The 17,916-nt window shown below is 26.9% G+C and overlaps 1 protein-coding gene across 2 annotated transcripts in view; it reads left to right on the top strand.

Moving 5' to 3' along the window:
• The window catches only part of sli (slit guidance ligand), a 725,932-nt gene that overhangs the window by 486,320 nt on the left and 221,696 nt on the right, over positions 1-17,916 (top strand). For both annotated transcript variants that reach the window (XM_075365250.1, XM_075365249.1), the window contains exon 5: positions 8,455-8,526. In XM_075365250.1, coding sequence (XP_075221365.1) covers positions 8,455-8,526 — 72 coding nt within the window. The remainder of the gene's footprint in view (positions 1-8,454; positions 8,527-17,916) is intronic.

Below are 17,916 nucleotides of genomic sequence, written 5' to 3'. Positions count from 1 at the left end.
CGAATTCCAGATCAGCTAATTTGGGAAGAACCGTTCACCACTAAACCAACTCGGTGGGTTATCCTCTTTCCCTCCACCTTAACAATTTAGATCCATCATTAGCACACGCGACTCCCTCCGGCGAATGGATTGCATTGCATCTTCCAACATCTAATATCCCATCAGGTGCATTCCTGCTAGACCGAAAGACAGATGGAAGGGGAATCGTGCCGGGAGAAAGACGCGAATACATTGCTAGTTTCCCAAGGTCAACATAAGTAACGATTTTCCAATTTGGTCTGTAAGGATGGGAACGTAATCCATAATTCTGTCAATAAATAAAATTTATATATTCCCGACATTAAATAAATAAAGAAATAGCCGCCCGATAAAGAGGAAAACCTAGCATCAAGCGACTAATATGCGATTAGTAAGGAAATATAAAGCTGTGGTGGACTCGTACAGAAAAATAGATAATTTTGAAGCAGGAGAAAAATGTTATTTTTCTATGTTTGACGGTTGAAAAGTATTTAAATTTTTCCATGATTTTATTTGCAGTTTATTTAAAAGAAACTGATTTAACTTAATTTTAAAAATAGATTAAAAAAACTGTTGGTTAAATCACATTCTTAAGTAAAAAATTACAAAGGAAAACAATTTCATTTCAAAACGACCTAAATTTTTAAATAAATTATTTAACAAATAAAATTCAACGTAAATCTTTTCTATTCCGTAAAAAAAGAGATATTTAATCTTATTTGGTTTTAGCTGTACGCTTGTTTTGACAGGTAATTTATAAATTAAAATTTTAGGTTATTTTTTCTATTAAAATTTAATATTAATTAACTAACTTAAATAAATCTACTTAAAACCGCCTCGTATATAGAAAGATGACTTTTATTGCCATACTAAAGTAATTCGTTTTCATTGCAACAACTAAAAATATATAAATTTTACAAAATTTATCATTACTACTTCGTTTTCTGTACGAAAACAAGCAATTTTAGCGAAAGTCGTTTATTTGCTGGTTTCTTGTGTAGTAATGTTGCAAAGAATAAGAATATCCTATTTCAGAAAATATATTACCATCATTTTTAAATGTACTGGAAAAACATCGGAAAGAAAACAATTTTCTTTTAGTCTTAGTAAGGTGTTTTTTAGTATTTGATGATGTTGTCGTAAAAGAGATACAACCAATAAGTATAAATAAACTATAAATAGGTTATTGATTCAGTAAATCTTGTCTAAGAAAGAGAATTTTTTTGTATGTGCTTGTTTACTAAATATATACATAACAAAATTACATTTTTATGGTAAAATAGATTTACAATGTCTATAAAAATGAAATGAAGCTTGCCATTTATGGTTTCTTCTTATACTATTTTATACAACTATTGTCTTTAAATTTAATATATTTTCATAAAATATTAATCAAATACTTTTTTAATAAATCTGTGCTTCATTTTTTTTTTTTTTTTTTTGTTAAATTAAATAAAAAATAAAACATCTACTTTATAGTTGTTTTAAAACTTTGAAATATCAATATAAACAGAAATATTCTGTAAAGTAAAATTTTGTAATTTTTTTAAATATGAAAATCTATTATACCTTTATTAATTTTATTCCGTAATAATAAAATATTTCTGTAACTGTAGGTCATTTTAAATGATTTTTTAAAACTTTAAAATAACGAAGATGATTTTGTATATTTATACATCTGCATCTTAAAAAATCGTTATTTTTAATAATTTATATTAGATACAATTTTAAAAAACCCACCGAGTGGGTCTAGTGGTAAGTAAACTCGTCGTCGCAAATCAGCTGATTTCGAAATCGAAATTCTCAGGTTCAGATCCTAATAAAACTTTTGTTCGGGTTTGAATATTTGATCGTTAATGTGCTTGTTCCTTGGTGGTTGGGTTTCAAATAACCACACGTCTTCACGTTTCAATTAACCACATAGGAGAAGTCGTAATCATTAACAAACTAATCATGTTTTGCTATGATGTTATAATAACACATAAATTTTAAAGAGAAGCAAGGTAGTTAGCTCTTTTGTAATTTTCTTTTGTTTTGTATTTCGACATAAAATAACTCTAAAGAAAATATATTTTGGAATAGTTTCATTATATCATCGATTCAAAAAAATAAAAAAGATAAATAAAAATTTTGTGTCCTAATTAAATCACCTTAAAAAAATTAATATCAAACTTAAATTCTTATGTACTGCCCATCTGAGAAAACACAAATGTAACATTTTAATGCCAGCCATTTTTATATGATCCGTTACAAGATTTGACAACAATGATCCGAGAATGTTTGGGCAATATGTATGTAAATCAATCTCATATATTTACTTCTGAAAACGTTATAAATTCATATAAATATTACTTGATTTGTATCAAAGTAAAGAATATCTGTCCAGAAATATCGTTAAGTATATTAAGTATATATAAGGAATACTCAATCGTATTATCTGAAAATTTCGTTTAATATTTATTTTAGCCTTTCTTATAAAAAATCAAGCTAATTGTCGTCACATAAATTCCATTGGATAGAAAACGATTCATGACTAAATTGAGTTCACATGTTTTTAACTCCCTTGAAGGTTGATAATTAATAATTATTTAGTTCTTCAGGGGTTATAACGAAAGATTTCAAATGTCCAATTCTCCAAAGAAAAAAAGATAATTTACGCTCACGTATTATTCCTAACCGAGATGAATTTTGTGGGAAAAATAAATGTAGAACGAATTGTAGATGTTTTCATGATGTAGAAATTAAATTAATTGTTTAAATTACTTGTCTTTATGATTACTAATATTAATTTTTTTTCGTATAATTTATAACTTCTTCTAGGAAATAAAACACTACAAAAAACCGTAATTCATTTTTTTCCAAAGTGTTCATCGGGCTAAAAACAGAATGTAAAATTTAAAAAATAATTATTTTATTTTTGGTTATTAATAATTTTATTAAAAAATTAAATAAAAGTAAAAAATAAATATTAAATATCTTGGTATGCCGACATCCGTGGCGCGGGTGGTAGCGTCTTGGCCTTTTATCCGGAAGTTCCAGGTTCGAATCCTGGTCAGGCATGGAATTTTTACACCATACAAAAATTGTCATTCATCTCATCCTCTGAAGTAATACCTAACGGTGGTCCCGAAGGTTAACAAAAAAAAAAACACCTTGGTATACATTGTTTCGCAAGTTATGTTTTTTAGTTTTACAAAATTTCTTTACTTATAACAATTTAGAACTGTATTATGTATAATCACAAAAAAATAGTTCTCAATTATTTGGTTAGTATTTAAAATATTGTTGGGTGGGGCATACATTTGCTGTTCCTCTCTAAGGTAGTGATAGTCTTCTGATTTGCTATATGTAAGGGAGACGTTGCTATAGTAACATAGAACGAAGTTGTTGATTGGTACTTCTAACTGACAAGCAAATCGTTGCGTAAAACAAACAAATATATTGTGTAATTTTTTTGTATGTAACTCTTAGAAAAAATTAATAGAATAAAAGAGAAATTTTTTTTCTTATGACATTCTTTTTTACTCAAGTTCTTTTCTGTTCATTTAATTTATATAATATTAATATAAGTTATAATCATTAAATTTTCTTTGTAATATTCTGTAGAATCTCTTTTTAAGTGATTTTATGAAAAACTTTTATTTTTAACAAAATAAATTTAAAAAAATATGTTTTATATATATTAATGATGTGTACCAACAATTATCGGTCATTTGACAAACTTCACAAGTTAAAAACTCAAAAAAAAAAACAGATAAATAAGATGCTATGCTAAACATAATAGAAAGGTTTTTTGCTGTTAATCAAAAAATAAGATAACATAAGTATGCACATGTATCCTTCAGTAATTATTTGATCTAAATTTGTTTCCTTTTCTTTCTTTTTTTGGTTAGACGGCTCATGAAACGTCATTATCTACAGAAATTCCGACTTGTAAAATTTGACCCGATTAGTTTTCTTTCCCCCCTATATATTACACTGTATATAGTTACATAATGTAGTTGAAAAGTAAAAATTTCTAAATTAAAACATTTCATTACCTTTTAAGTTTTAAAAATATCTTTATTCATTTTGTTTCTAAAACCGCAACTAATTAAATTTAGTAGATGAACAAAAGCCTGGAAAATAGAAGTCGATCTATATTTCGTTTTATTTTATATTTATAAGAAATAAAAATAAATTAAAATAGAGGAACACAATTAAACATTTTTTTTTTGTAGAATTTCCGTTTCATGAACACATAGACGTATAAACACGAACATAAATATATTTATCTGCGTTGTAAAAACATTTTTTTTTGTATATATAAAATTTATATTTTACCATGCAGCAGATTATCCATATTTAATGGTATAATTTATGTTTTATTACATTGTATTTTGTAATTTAAAATAAAAAAGGCTAATAATTAATTTAATCTGACACGACTATTCTCGTTATTTTAACGTGTACAGCGCACGCACTTATAACGTTAATATCTTCACGCTCAAGCACGCACAACACTTGTTTCCTATTCTATATCCTGGTATATCTTCATATTTCATAAATCATATGTAAGCTTCCAGACAATCTAAAATATCTTCTATTTTTATATCTTATTGTATTACCTTAGTTGAAAGCATTCTAAATAAGAACCATAAAAATTAAAAATTTAATTTAATTTCATTTTACTTAATAAATCATTCATATTGTAACATCTAGTTGTATTTTTGGAAATTTATTATTTTTTTCTGATGTATGGTTTAACTCATTATAGTTTTTAACTTCTTAATAATACAACAATAGGCTGGTCTTTAGTTATATTAATATAAATCATATATCTTACATTTATATTGTACTTATGTATTAAACATTAACCTTAAATAACGTATTGTGGTGTACACCAATAAAGAAGAGTTCGTGTCAAAAAAAAAGTTTATTTAAATTTTTATATTCCTTTGTGTGAGAAAAAAAAAGATATAATAATGTGATTAACTGGAAAATAAAATTTAATTTAAAATTAATTTTGAATGGTATAAAACGAAATATATTACTTATATTATTACGTTTACTTCATAAGTATCCTGGACGTCTGTCACAATTTATTAAGTAATTAGAATTTTAACAACTTTTTTTTAAATATAATTTTCTTTTATTGTAGTATAAGAATAAATGTCTAAATTTTTTATGTATTTTTATATTTATTTAAGTCCTATGTCCTTAATTAGTTAACTTATGTATAAGTAGCTTCCATAAATTATGTAACCGTAAAATTATAGATCCCGTCCCACATTTGAGATACGACAAAGTTTAGAACACCTTCTCTCTATAGTTTGTACGTAATATATAAATAAACAATAAAATAAAAAAAGATTTTTTTGCTAAAAAAAAAAGAATTATTTTATGATTTCCAAAATATATTATTAAAAAGGGTATAATATTTTAATTTATTTATTATTATTTTATATTTCATACTTTTGCTAGAAATAAATAATACAATACGAAAACTTTGATAGGGTGTTAATGAAGTATGGAAAATCTTAAATAACCTTTCAACTGTGAAACATAGAAAAATTAAATATGTTACTACCTCGAAACAATCTATTTTCTCGGTATGATACCACTAAATCCTAAGCATCCAACGGGGTACCTATGTGAGGAACAGCGAAAAGTTATAAATATAAGATAATTGCCAGCCTCCGTAGCGCGAGTGGTAGCGTCTCGGCCTTTCATCCGGGGGTCCCGGGTTCGAATCCCGGTCAGGCATGGCATTTTCACAAACGCTACAAATCATTCATCTTATCTTCTGAAGAAATACCTAACGGTGGTCCCGGAGGTTAAACAAACAGAAAATATAAGTTAATGACATATGATTTTAAAAGACATTAAAAAAACAAAACTTTTAAATTGAGAACTTCGGATTTTGATAACTATAATCAAAATGGTGGTAATTTCATTTTTTCATAGCTTGTTTCAAAAATAGTCTACAATACATCCAAAGAAGTGATCTTGTACCGAAAAATTGATTGTTTCGAGGTAAGAATATTTGCTAAACTCTTTTTTTAATGTTTTATTTTTGAAAAGTTATTTAAAAAATACTGTTGACCACTTTTGAATCTAGTTGAATCTAAAAAATTTTAATGGCTTTCATTTCCGTTAGGGTTGTCATATTTCGTAGATTTCTACGTCAAATTGTTTACTTCATATTTTCATTTTAAAATTATGTGTCGAAGTTATACCAATCCCATTTAAAGTTTTTGAGTTGCCCTTCTTCATTGGGTGCTTTGTGAATGCTTCTTCATGTGGTTTGCTTTGAATCTTGCGTTCCCACACAGGGAAAATAGATCGTTTTGAGGCAGTGGCATTTAATTTTTCTATATTTAACGATTGAAAAGTTATTAAAGTTTCCACACTTTATGAACGTCCTGTACATTTTCATTTATTTATAATATATATTTTCTATTTCCTACTTTTCCTAGAAGAAGATATGACAGATTTAATGTGTAAACTACTTTTGAATGATAAACAATTTTCTTTTTCAAATATAAATGACAGTATTATGTGTTTTATTAAAACAATAACTTTTTTGGTGTAAAAAACTTAAGTCATTAATTTTTTATTATTTTTTTAACCATTATTCTGGAAATAATAGATGTAACAATTTATTGTTTTATTACTCTCTTTCCCAGCCTTTCTTTTGTCTGTGAGCATATAAAGCGTTTGATGTACAACAGTCACCAGTCATAGTTGGTTTCTCGAAGCGTAATGAGTATATAGCCGGGTCAATAGATTGAACAGAATGAACGTGTTGCTTGTAGGATTAAATATCTCTTGTATTTCGGTGAGCTTGACATGTTGATATCCAAGTATTTATTTGAATTTATTAGCTACTAATTTGTAGATAAAAATCGAATCAAAATAAATTAACTTTTTAACGAATTATCGATACTTTAATATTTAAGCTACAATTTATCATTTTTATTGGATTAAAAAATTGACGTAAAATTATTTAAAAGTTGTTTATTTTTCGTTAGGTTATTTCCTTCAATTAATTTTATTAAGCATGGCCCGTTGGTATAAATATATAAATTATTCATAAATAGTTTCCACTTACCAGCAATCTTTAATAGTAATGTTCGAGCGCTTTCGGATTATTAATCCATCCTCAGGAACAATGATGTCTTATACGTTATAATTATTTACTTCACATAAGTAATTTCATATAGAATTCAACTTAGTATAATTAATGATATGTGAAGTAAATAATTATCATGTATAACACATCATTGTTCCTGAGGATGAATTATTAATCCGAAATCGTTCAAACATTACTATTAAAGATTGTTGGTAAGTAGAAACTATTATATAAATAATTTATTACCTTCAAATTTGAACAGTCTTACAATTTTTAACAGAAAATTTAGTAAAATATCTTTAGAGATTTTCTCGCACAAAAGATGAAGGTTTACAAAACATTTTTCTTACTATTCATTAGTAATTAATTTGACTACTTATTCAACATTAAAGTTATGTTGATTAAATTGAGTTCTTTCGTTTATATTTTTTAATGATTTATATTATTATTTTACCCAATAAACTCACTTATTTATATAATATGTATAAATATTTTTTGTAGGAATTTCTTCCAGTAAAAATTTTCATAATTTCATTGATATTAACGTAATTAAAAGTATTTTAAATTCATTTACGAATCGTTTAAACGTACCAGAATCCTGTAAACCAAATAATTTAAAAAGGATTAAAATAAACAACTGAAGAAACGGACTTTATTTGTTTATTCTTGTCCAATAACAGCAACAATATTTTAGAAATATTGGTGAACTGCTACGCGTTCCTTCAATGAGATTGGTTGTCAAAACATTGACCGGTTGTTTTATTCATGCAGAGAGGCAGGGAAGCCCGACTTGCTTAGAGTTGTTATCAGTTTGACAGTCAAGCCACTGTCGCATGAAAGATATGTTATGACAGTAGACGACAAAACTTATAAAAGTACAGACTAAACGATTAACTGAGTTGACATCCCGATGGAGGTTTTTTTATAGTTTGACTTTTTGAATACTGATTGAAGATAACTCATGTGGAATAGAGATAAAATAGTTGTTTCTATTGCACAGCTGATTATAAAGCTGATAGATAATCTTTTTTCTGTTTTTTGTACGTACTGACTGATTCATTGATTTGACCCAGTATTTGCTTAACAAGTGGTGTGTAAAAGGCCCATCTGACTTAAAAGGACTGACTAATATTCATTGATTTGACCCAGTATTTGCTTAACAAGTGATGTGTAAAAGGCCCATCTGACTTAGAAGGTATTTGAAATCCATTAATCACATTTCATAAGTTTAACTTCACTGTGTAAATAAATATGTTTTACTTTTTACGAATGTTATATATGTATGTTTTAATTTATTATTATGATGTTTTTTTTTTTTACAGGCAAATGGATAACAATCATCTAACCTGTATTGATGAGATGTCAATTAGAAGTTTGAAGGATCTTGAAGTTTTGTAAGTACATCATATCATATTATACAAAATTACTTACGTTTTTCAATCTTGTTTTGTGTTTAATAAAAATCAAATATTTGAAACTCTCCTTCATTCTCATTGGAGGTTACTTCGTATATTTTCTCAGAATTACATTCTCTGCAAACTTCATTGCAAATTTTATATTTTTACAGGAATTTAACGAAGCCTTTTTTAAGTTACAAGTAAAATCTGCATGTTTGCAACACCAAAATCTGCTGTGTTTGCGACACCATTTGTTTTGTTGTTGTAATTTTGAATAATTTTTTAAGTTTACCATTGATAAAGCTCTAGGATATATTTTATTTAATTATTCAGGTTAAAACTCATTTTAAATCCAAATTTACATCTTAATTTTAGTTCCAAGAATTTCAATATGACTTCATTTTACCAATTTATAGTAGAAATCATGATGAAGATTTTTGCAAGTTTCAACTCGAAAAACTATTTAATTTCTTCTTTAGAAGCTATGTATACGAAGGATTCTGGGTTATGTTGGAAAAAATTATAAAAACATAAAAAAAAACTTTTTTTTATGAAAAAGTTCATGTAAAGTAATGCTCTATATTTTTTCATTTTCTCTCTGCCTCCCATTTTGTGTATTTTCAATAAAAAAGTATACCTTAGCAACAGATTGATTGTAAAGAAATTTGTTTTAAAAGCGGGGAGAAACATTTTCTACAAATAAATAATTTTGAAAATTTTGTGTTTAAAAACTCCAAAAAAAAAATTTTGACGACTAAAATTTATTAAATATTACAAGCTCCATAAATATTATTATTAAATTATGTATTTTCTTACTTGTACGAAGTAAAGGGAACATGTGATCGTGAAAAATTGCCGTTTTCAAATTTCAACGCAATATCCATTTTGATCATCCCTGAATCTATTTTAGCTAGTTTCGGCGGGACGTTTGTGCGAACGTATGTATCTCGCATAACTCAAAAACGGTTAACCGTAGATTGTTGAAATTTTGAATTTAAGACTGTCGTAACATCTGGTTGTACACCTACCATTTTGATTGCAATCGACTAGACCAAAAGTGTACAAAAAAGCCCAAAATTCAAAAACAAATTGGATTGTGGATTTTTTCTTAATTCCACTAATAAGTCCTCATTGAGAGCTTTACAACGGTATATCAAAAGCGATACTTGTTTTCATTGGTTCTAGAGCTATAACCAAATAAACTTTTAATTAATGAAATATTTGGATATTACAAGTGGAAGGCACATCGGTTCAATCCAGCTTCATCTCCTTTTTTGTTTAACTTTTTTTAAATTTAAATATATTGATTTATTAAAAATTATTAACATCTGATTGTAAAAAAGTTTTATAATAAATAATAATTCAATAATAACAATAAAAAAAGAAATCAGAAGTTATTAATGAAATAAAATTGTATGTACTTTTCATTTTACAAAAATGTATATATGTAATTTAATAGGCGTACAAAGAAGTCATATGGTGTACACGTCAGTTTTTTTTTAAAGATAAAATGTTAAGCCTTTTATTATGAAAAAAACAATAAAATAGAAAAAAGATCTTCCTTCACTAACTACATTAAAAGTGTAAAAGTGTAAAAGTAAACAAAATTATCAGTTATATAATTTGCGATCCACTTTAATAATTTCAGTTGCTTGTCAATTGCAATTGAAAATAATCTTATATTCCGGAAATATCATTAATATTTACCTTCCGAATGGATTAAAAATATTTAAAATGAGTTTAGAAACCGGTGGCTCTACATATATTACAGGTTTCCAGAGGAAGATGTTAAAAAATGTTTATCTAAATTAGTAAATTTTTTATTCTAATTAGTATAAAATAATTTTTTTTTTTTTTTTTTTTTTTTTTTTTTTTTTTTTTTTTTTTTTTTTTTTAAAAAATATATTATACAGATCATGTCAGGAAAAGTTAGATATAATTTTCGATGGATTTATAGAAAGTACTGTGCCTCCATTTGTCTGTATGGGTCAAAGAAAACCATGATAAAATCTTGATTAGAAGAGCATTGTAAAATTCATAATTAATTATAAAAAGTATCCCACGAAGAAACGGACGAACTTTCAGGACATGTTCTACTGGTGAAAATAATGAAAAATTTTTACATAAATATAGGTCTGGAAACGCGTGTTTTCGAGTTATGGCTAGCGAAAAATTTCACCCGGATTTCACCTCTTCTAATAAAAAGAAGCCCTGTGATTTTTGGGACTCAAATTAAGGAGTAAAATTGGTGGTTTCTTATGTAATTTGAGCTGGGAAATAGGATAGAATAGGCCCCAGAACTGAAGCTTCAGTAATTTTTAAAATATCTGACGTAAAACACAAAATTCGACGTATAACATACATCCTGTATAAATAGATATGATCGATGTATGATAGATATGATGAAGTCCATATTAGATTGTGGATACCGGTGTTCTTTGGTTGGGTTACAATTAACCACACATCTCAGAAATGGTCGAACTGACACTGTACAAGACTACACTTCATCTACACTCATTCTTATCATCCTCATTCATCCTCTGAAGTATTATCTGAAAGGTAATTACCGGAGGCTAAACAGGAAAAAGAAAGAAAGTCCATATTAATTATTTAAATTATGAATACATAAAATAATATTACGGTAAATACACGAAGATATTAAATATTAAAAAATAACTACAAAATAATTCACAATTTAGATGGTGTTAATGAAAAATATTTGAGAATATATTTATTCTGATTGAACGCATCGCGAAATGTGAACGCGATGTAGAAAATTCAGAGTTTTTTTAATTAAAAATAAATTACATTTTATGTGTGAATTCTTACATAAAAAAATAAAAACAAAATGAAACAACCTGTTTACAAACTGTAAGTTAAGAATTTAACCATGTAATTAATTGTAAGTAGCTCCTCTGATACCATAACAGTAAGTTTTCCATCAATAAAAATGAGTAAGGAAATCGATAGATTTCATAAAAACTTTAAGATGAAGTATATAATCAAAATTGGTAAATATATGTTCTGTTAAATTCGTGTAAAAGTCAACGTTTTTAACTGCAGTAGTATATAAATTTTTTATAGGACTATAACAGCTAAAACATAAGAATTTGAAATTTGAGCTGAATGAAAAATATTTTTTAACATTTATATAAGCAGTTATATTTAAATAATCATCAAAAACCAGAAAGTCTAGAAAACGTAAGCATGTTTTCTAAACTTTCTTTTTTTAAATTTTTCAAAAAAGCTTTTTAAATCAAAGAGCAACAAATAATATTCACATACGTTTATTTGTGAATTTCTTTACTTTAAAAAAATTTCTGATTAAATATTTATTATCAAAAAAAATAATAATAAATCGTTATTTTTGCTTTACGAAGCAATAATATATTTCTATTACTTTAAATCATTGTTAAATGAAATGTTAATTTAATGGGTTATGATATTTTATAAATTATTATTAACTGAGTACAATTAACCTGTAAGGTTGTGATATTAAATGAACTTAAAAAGTATTTGTGAGGGTTGATTTCTGATATGATGACTTAATATCTTCTCCCTTCTACATCAGATGTCAAATCTGTTTCACTACCCTATACCTCAATGTCATAAAAGAAACAACATTCATTTCTCATATTAATATTATAATAATAATATAAATTGTTGCTTATTCTGTAAAAAAAGAAATTATAATTTAATTTTTTTTCTAACCTTTTTTGATAAATTTATAATTCTTTTGATATAAATCGACAAAAATAATATTAATGATATAATTTTAAAATCAGAGTAATTTTCTGTATAATAAAGTTTTAAAACAATTTTTTTTATACGTTTATAACATGTGTTAATTTAAATACAGGGAAAAAAATTACGTTACAGGTTGTTGAAATAAAATTATTAAAGATAAAATGTTAAAAAAAATGTATTTAAAATTAAAATTGATTGGTCATTTAGATTGTTGAACAATCATCATCATTTATAACAAGTAAAAATATTAATTCTTATTTATTTAATTTATATACAGTTCTCTTAGTAGCTACTCTTGAACAATTAACAATCAAAATGCCTTTCTAGTTCAAGGTTCTAAGTGACTGTTATTGTAATATTTTTTGTTTAGCTTTATTCTGTTATAAAAAGATTTTTTTTAACTTTTAGCATCATTTTTTCTAATTTCCTGATCGTAAGATTGGAGGATTATCTTTAGAGATGACAGCATAGTAAAGGCTTTACTAGTAGCACATATTAATAATTGTTTATCATTATTTGATAAAAGGGTATTAATACTGTTAATTTTGAATAATAGAATTACGTCTTTCTGTTTCCCTCCCTCTCTCTCACTCTGCGCGCGCGTGTGTTTGTGTTTTTTTTTTTCAATGTTTGTATGTTTGTTAAACTGATTAAACTTGATGAAATGTAGTTTCCATAAATAAAGTTTGGATCCCTTTATATATTGATTATTACCATGTGATGTATCTTTCTGCCAAGAATTACTTAAGGTATAGCTAGATCTTTTTTTTTTTTTAATTAAATTTACCATTTTTTATCTTTTATTGGCGGATTATAATTTTATTATAAATGCAAAATATATTGTAAGATTATTTTGAATCTAAAATTATGATATTATTGTTGTTGTTATAATTATTATTATTATTCTTTTGTTTAATTTATGCTTTCTTTAATTTATGAAAACTATGCATCTGTAAATCAATCATAAAAATCATTTTAATCATAAAAACCAATCATCTTTATTTTCGATGCTAGGAATAATACGACAAATAGTGAAATCAAAAAATTGTGTTTGGAGAATAAATTTCTTTTTATATATGTTATAATAACCAAACATTGCTATGGACTGTTTAATGAAAATTTGGCAGGATAAGAATCCTCCGAAAACCAAAATTCGAAAAGGAGGGGAAGTTATTCAAATAAACCGCTTAGGATTTGCCGACGACTTGGCTTTCATGTCTTTGTACATAAACGAAGTTCGCTCATAAATTACTAGTCTTGAAAATATAGCCCAAAAAGTTGGATTAAGAATTTCTTATGAAGTAACAAAAATTATGCCCTTTGACCATCTTTACACAAATAAAGTCAAAATTAATGGGAATGAAATTAGATTAGCAGTTTAAATATTTAGAGGAAATCATGGACTGCAAATTAAAACAAAGATCCGCTTAGCGAAACAGAATCTCAAAAATTAGAAAAGCACAAGGTTTAACCTGGCAGACCTTCAATAAAAAAATGCCTTTCAATACACTCCAAAATTCGCCATTACAAAACAGTCATTCTCCCATATTCTTCAAATTAAAACCGACTGACTTATTAAAACAGAACGCAGGATCATCAGAATCTGTTAAAACAAAAATTACCAGAAGAATGGAGGTCTAGCGAATTCCCACTAACGAAACCGTATACAAAGAAATCGACTCGATTATCAGCGCCATTAAAAAAGAAGGATTTCTTATGTTTTCCATATTTTAAGAATGTCTGAAAGCCGAAATATGAAACAATAAGTTTCTCAGGAATTTCGAAAAGAAAACTAGTGGGAAATACGACAGAGAAATTAAGAAGGATCTCGAAGAAATTGGACTGAAGATCGAGAACGCTTACGAGAAGAGAAATAAAGAACACTCTCACAGGTTCTCTTCAGAAAAGACTCAAGACTCACGTGGAGGTTACAGATGAAATGTGGAAACTAAGATCAGTCCGTCTTAAAAGGTACCGGAAAAAACTGGAAGATTAAGGCAGTGCGCTCTTTGAAGAACATTGAAATTTAATTAACTAAGTAATCCAATATGGCCTCAAAAGAAAAAAATAACCATACAAAAATATTACACAATTTCATTTGTGAATAAATGAATAGTTAAATAAAAAAAAGAAAACTTGAATTATTATAAACTAATTTCGTAGTGTAGATTAATGATTTAATAAAATAATTTTAATTAAATACGTCTATTTATTTCTAAAAATAATTAAAGTGAATGTACCGAAACAAAACCTGTAGTTTAAAATAGAATTTAAATAATAAATCCGAGGGTAATATTTATGTAATTAAAAAATATTTATTTTAATTATAATAAAAAAAAGTTTATTTCATTTATGTCAACTTATATTTTTTGAAGTTATAATTAGACCGTGTAGTATCACGTTCCAATGAGAATACGAAATCACTTCTATGATTATTATTTTGTGAGAGAATTTTTATCGCTTGACCTATATAAATGTCAATCTCTTCCATCATCTAAGTAAATACAACGTGGGTACAGTAACATTCAGAAATAAGCAAAACAGAGATTTTTTTTATTCTTTACTTTATTTTTCTATTACGCTGAAAAGATTTTATTTCTGGTAATTATTAATTAAAAAGTATGTTTGTACCGTCTGGAGTGTAAGAAACAGCTGAATCCTAAGTGAAGAGAGGTATTTTTTTGTAAGGTTATTTATCATACCTTGCAATCATTATCATCATCATTCTCACGCTAAAAACTAATAAATAACTTTTATAAAATTGATGATTTATACTTTCTTCCTTTTTTTTGGGTAAATCTAAATCATTTTCATGTTCAATTTTCATTAATGTTTTTGATAATTAAGAAAACTCCACCGACTAAAATATGAAAACAAATTCTGGGTAATGTTTTCGGTAGCATATTTTTATATTGTATTTTCTCTACCATTTCATATATGTAATAAAGAAAATCAAAGAATTATTTTATTCTAGTACAGGTTATTTAGTAAAAGTAAAGAAAAATATTTGTTTTCATTGTAGATTTATATCTATAAGTAATTAGTGTAAAATTAAAAATAGTATATTTTTCTAATTAATTAAGTTTTATTTATGGATAACAATTCCTTTTTCATTTTATCTTATCTAATTTTATTTTGTATCTATTTCTTTATTTATTTATTTATTTTTTAATTTAATCATAATTAATGAGGTAATTGTGTTTACATAGCTTACATTGTTCCTGTCTTATTTAATATGTTACAGTCCAATAAACAATAATCTGAAAACTAGTGAGGTGTTAAAATTACAGAGAAGATAAGTAATCTAGAAAATATACAGGGTCAATGCACAACTTATACCGTGATCGTTTTTAGTGTAACTAATTGCTTAAAGTAGTTTTCTGTGTCGATAAAACTAATTAGTGACTGGAATTAACTTAGAAGGTGCTAAGTCTATATGTAAAGACGTTTTAACAACTAGATGTTGTCACCACCTGAACGTGTCATAATTAAAATGCCGTACTTTGGTTTTAATTGATTTTATAGTATACTATGTAGTATTAAGTCTAATTAAAACTTGTAATATTAATTTGGTTGTTAACATTTAATTGGTGATAAAAGTGAACTTTTGACCCGATTAATTATTTAAATAATACTTTACATGCTTTTGATTTCACGTTTATGTAACTTCTAGGAAACAATCGACTTCCCAGTTTTCAGTAAATCTTTCTTCTTAAAATTATTTATTTTATTATAAAAAATAAAACAACTTAACCAGAAATTAGAACTAGTTAACTTTAACAAAAGACTTGGTGTTTTAGCTTAATTAACGATAAAACAATTTTTCTTGTTTATCTAAAAAATAAATGAATTTTCCTACATTTGAAAAGTAGGAAATACGCTCGTAACAAAAGTATTTACATTTGTATCATCCTTTTGTCGCAAGCTAAGATACGGGTTAAAGTTAAGGGATTTACCATTTACAGCTAAATGAAGAGAAGTGCTACGGATTGATGATGTTCGTGCAGTGTATTATGAAGAGAATTCACATTCGTGATTCAGTGCAATAGTGAATATACTTTTATAGATTTTTCGGTGGGCAAACGTCCAAATAGTAGGTAATGATCCATTATCCAAATTAATATCATTTTACGTTGGTGATTCAAAGATATATAATTATACAATTTTTTTTTTTGGAAAAAAAATTGTTTCATGATTGAGTTGGCAAATTTGTAGAAACTAGTGTTATAGTTTATGGCTTCGAATATTACTCATGTTTACCTTTTTATGTCAAAAGATTTCAATGGAGATATTTAAAAGAAAAAATATTTCAAAGAAGATATTATTAATTTTGAAGTTAAAGATAAGTTTAATCGTTTACGTAATCCTTTGCGGTTGATAAAATTTGGGTGACCTTAAATTATTCAGCGCATTTTAGGTGTTAATAAAAAAATAACAAGACATTTTAATATGCATGTATTATTATTTAACAGAACATATCAAACAGTTTTGTCTACAACACTTATTAATTTAAAACAGATTCCACATGAGCACCATTCATGGCGCATAAAATGTCTAGACAATATTCAGTTCCACGCCACACATTACGAAGAATATCTGGAGATATTCCATTAATTATACTTTCGATTTTTCTTTTTAATTAATTGATGTTAACAACCTTAGTTTCGTAAACCTGTGACAAATCTCCAAAGAAATAAAGAAAGTGGCGTAACGTCAAGAGATTGAGGTAACCAGGGAATTGGCCCAACACGATCAATCCAATCTTGAGAAATTGTTCATGTAAGTAGTTCCTAACATGTAAACCCCAGTGTGGTATTGCGCTTTCTTATTGCAAGTAAAGATTGGGTTACCGATGTTCAATTTATGTTAATGCATATTCCAATAACTTGTCTAGATAACTAGTGCTGGCAGTTGTTGGCTCGACGAAGAAGCATGATTTGATCAATTCAAAAACAGTCAACATACAACAAACGTTAATTTTTGGGCTATCACGTTGTGTTTGTCATGAGGATTCTTGTTAGCCCAATTCCGAAAATTATGATGGTTAACCTGATAAGAAACATGGAAGGTAGATTTGGAAGAGAAGATTAGTTTTTATAAAACTGCATTATCTTCGTTCCACTTCATCATGAATGTCCTCAGAAAAATTCTAACGGTGTGATTTATCATCGTTTTCAGCTGCATGCACCGACTGAATTTTGTATGCATGAAATTTTTTGCGTGTGTAGAATCTTCACGATTGTCGATTGTGGTATTCCCAGTTCTAAATACCCATGACGAGTCGATTTACCAGGGCTTCTCTTAAATTTTCTCTTACTTGATCCACAACTTCCTTTCTTTCTTTTTCCTGTTTAGCCTCCGGTAGTTACCTTTCAGATAATACGTCAGAGGATGAGTGAGGATGATATGTATGAGTGTAAATGAAGTGTAGTTTTGTACAGTCTCAGTTCGACCATTCCTGAGATGTGTGGTTAATTGAAACCCAACCACCAAAGAACACCGGTATCCACGATCTAGTATTCAAATCCGTGTAAAAATAACTGGCTTTACTAGGACTTGAACGCTGGAGTTCTTGACTTCCAAATCAGCCGATTTGGGAAGACGCGTTCACCACTATACCAACCCGGTGGGATCCACAAC

Source organism: Lycorma delicatula, chromosome 5, assembly GCF_047948215.1.
Source record: "Lycorma delicatula isolate Av1 chromosome 5, ASM4794821v1, whole genome shotgun sequence".
Classification (NCBI taxonomy): Eukaryota; Metazoa; Arthropoda; class Insecta; order Hemiptera; family Fulgoridae; genus Lycorma; species Lycorma delicatula.
Note: the sequence above shows the minus strand (reverse complement) of the source record. Positions and strands in the feature narration are given on the sequence as shown.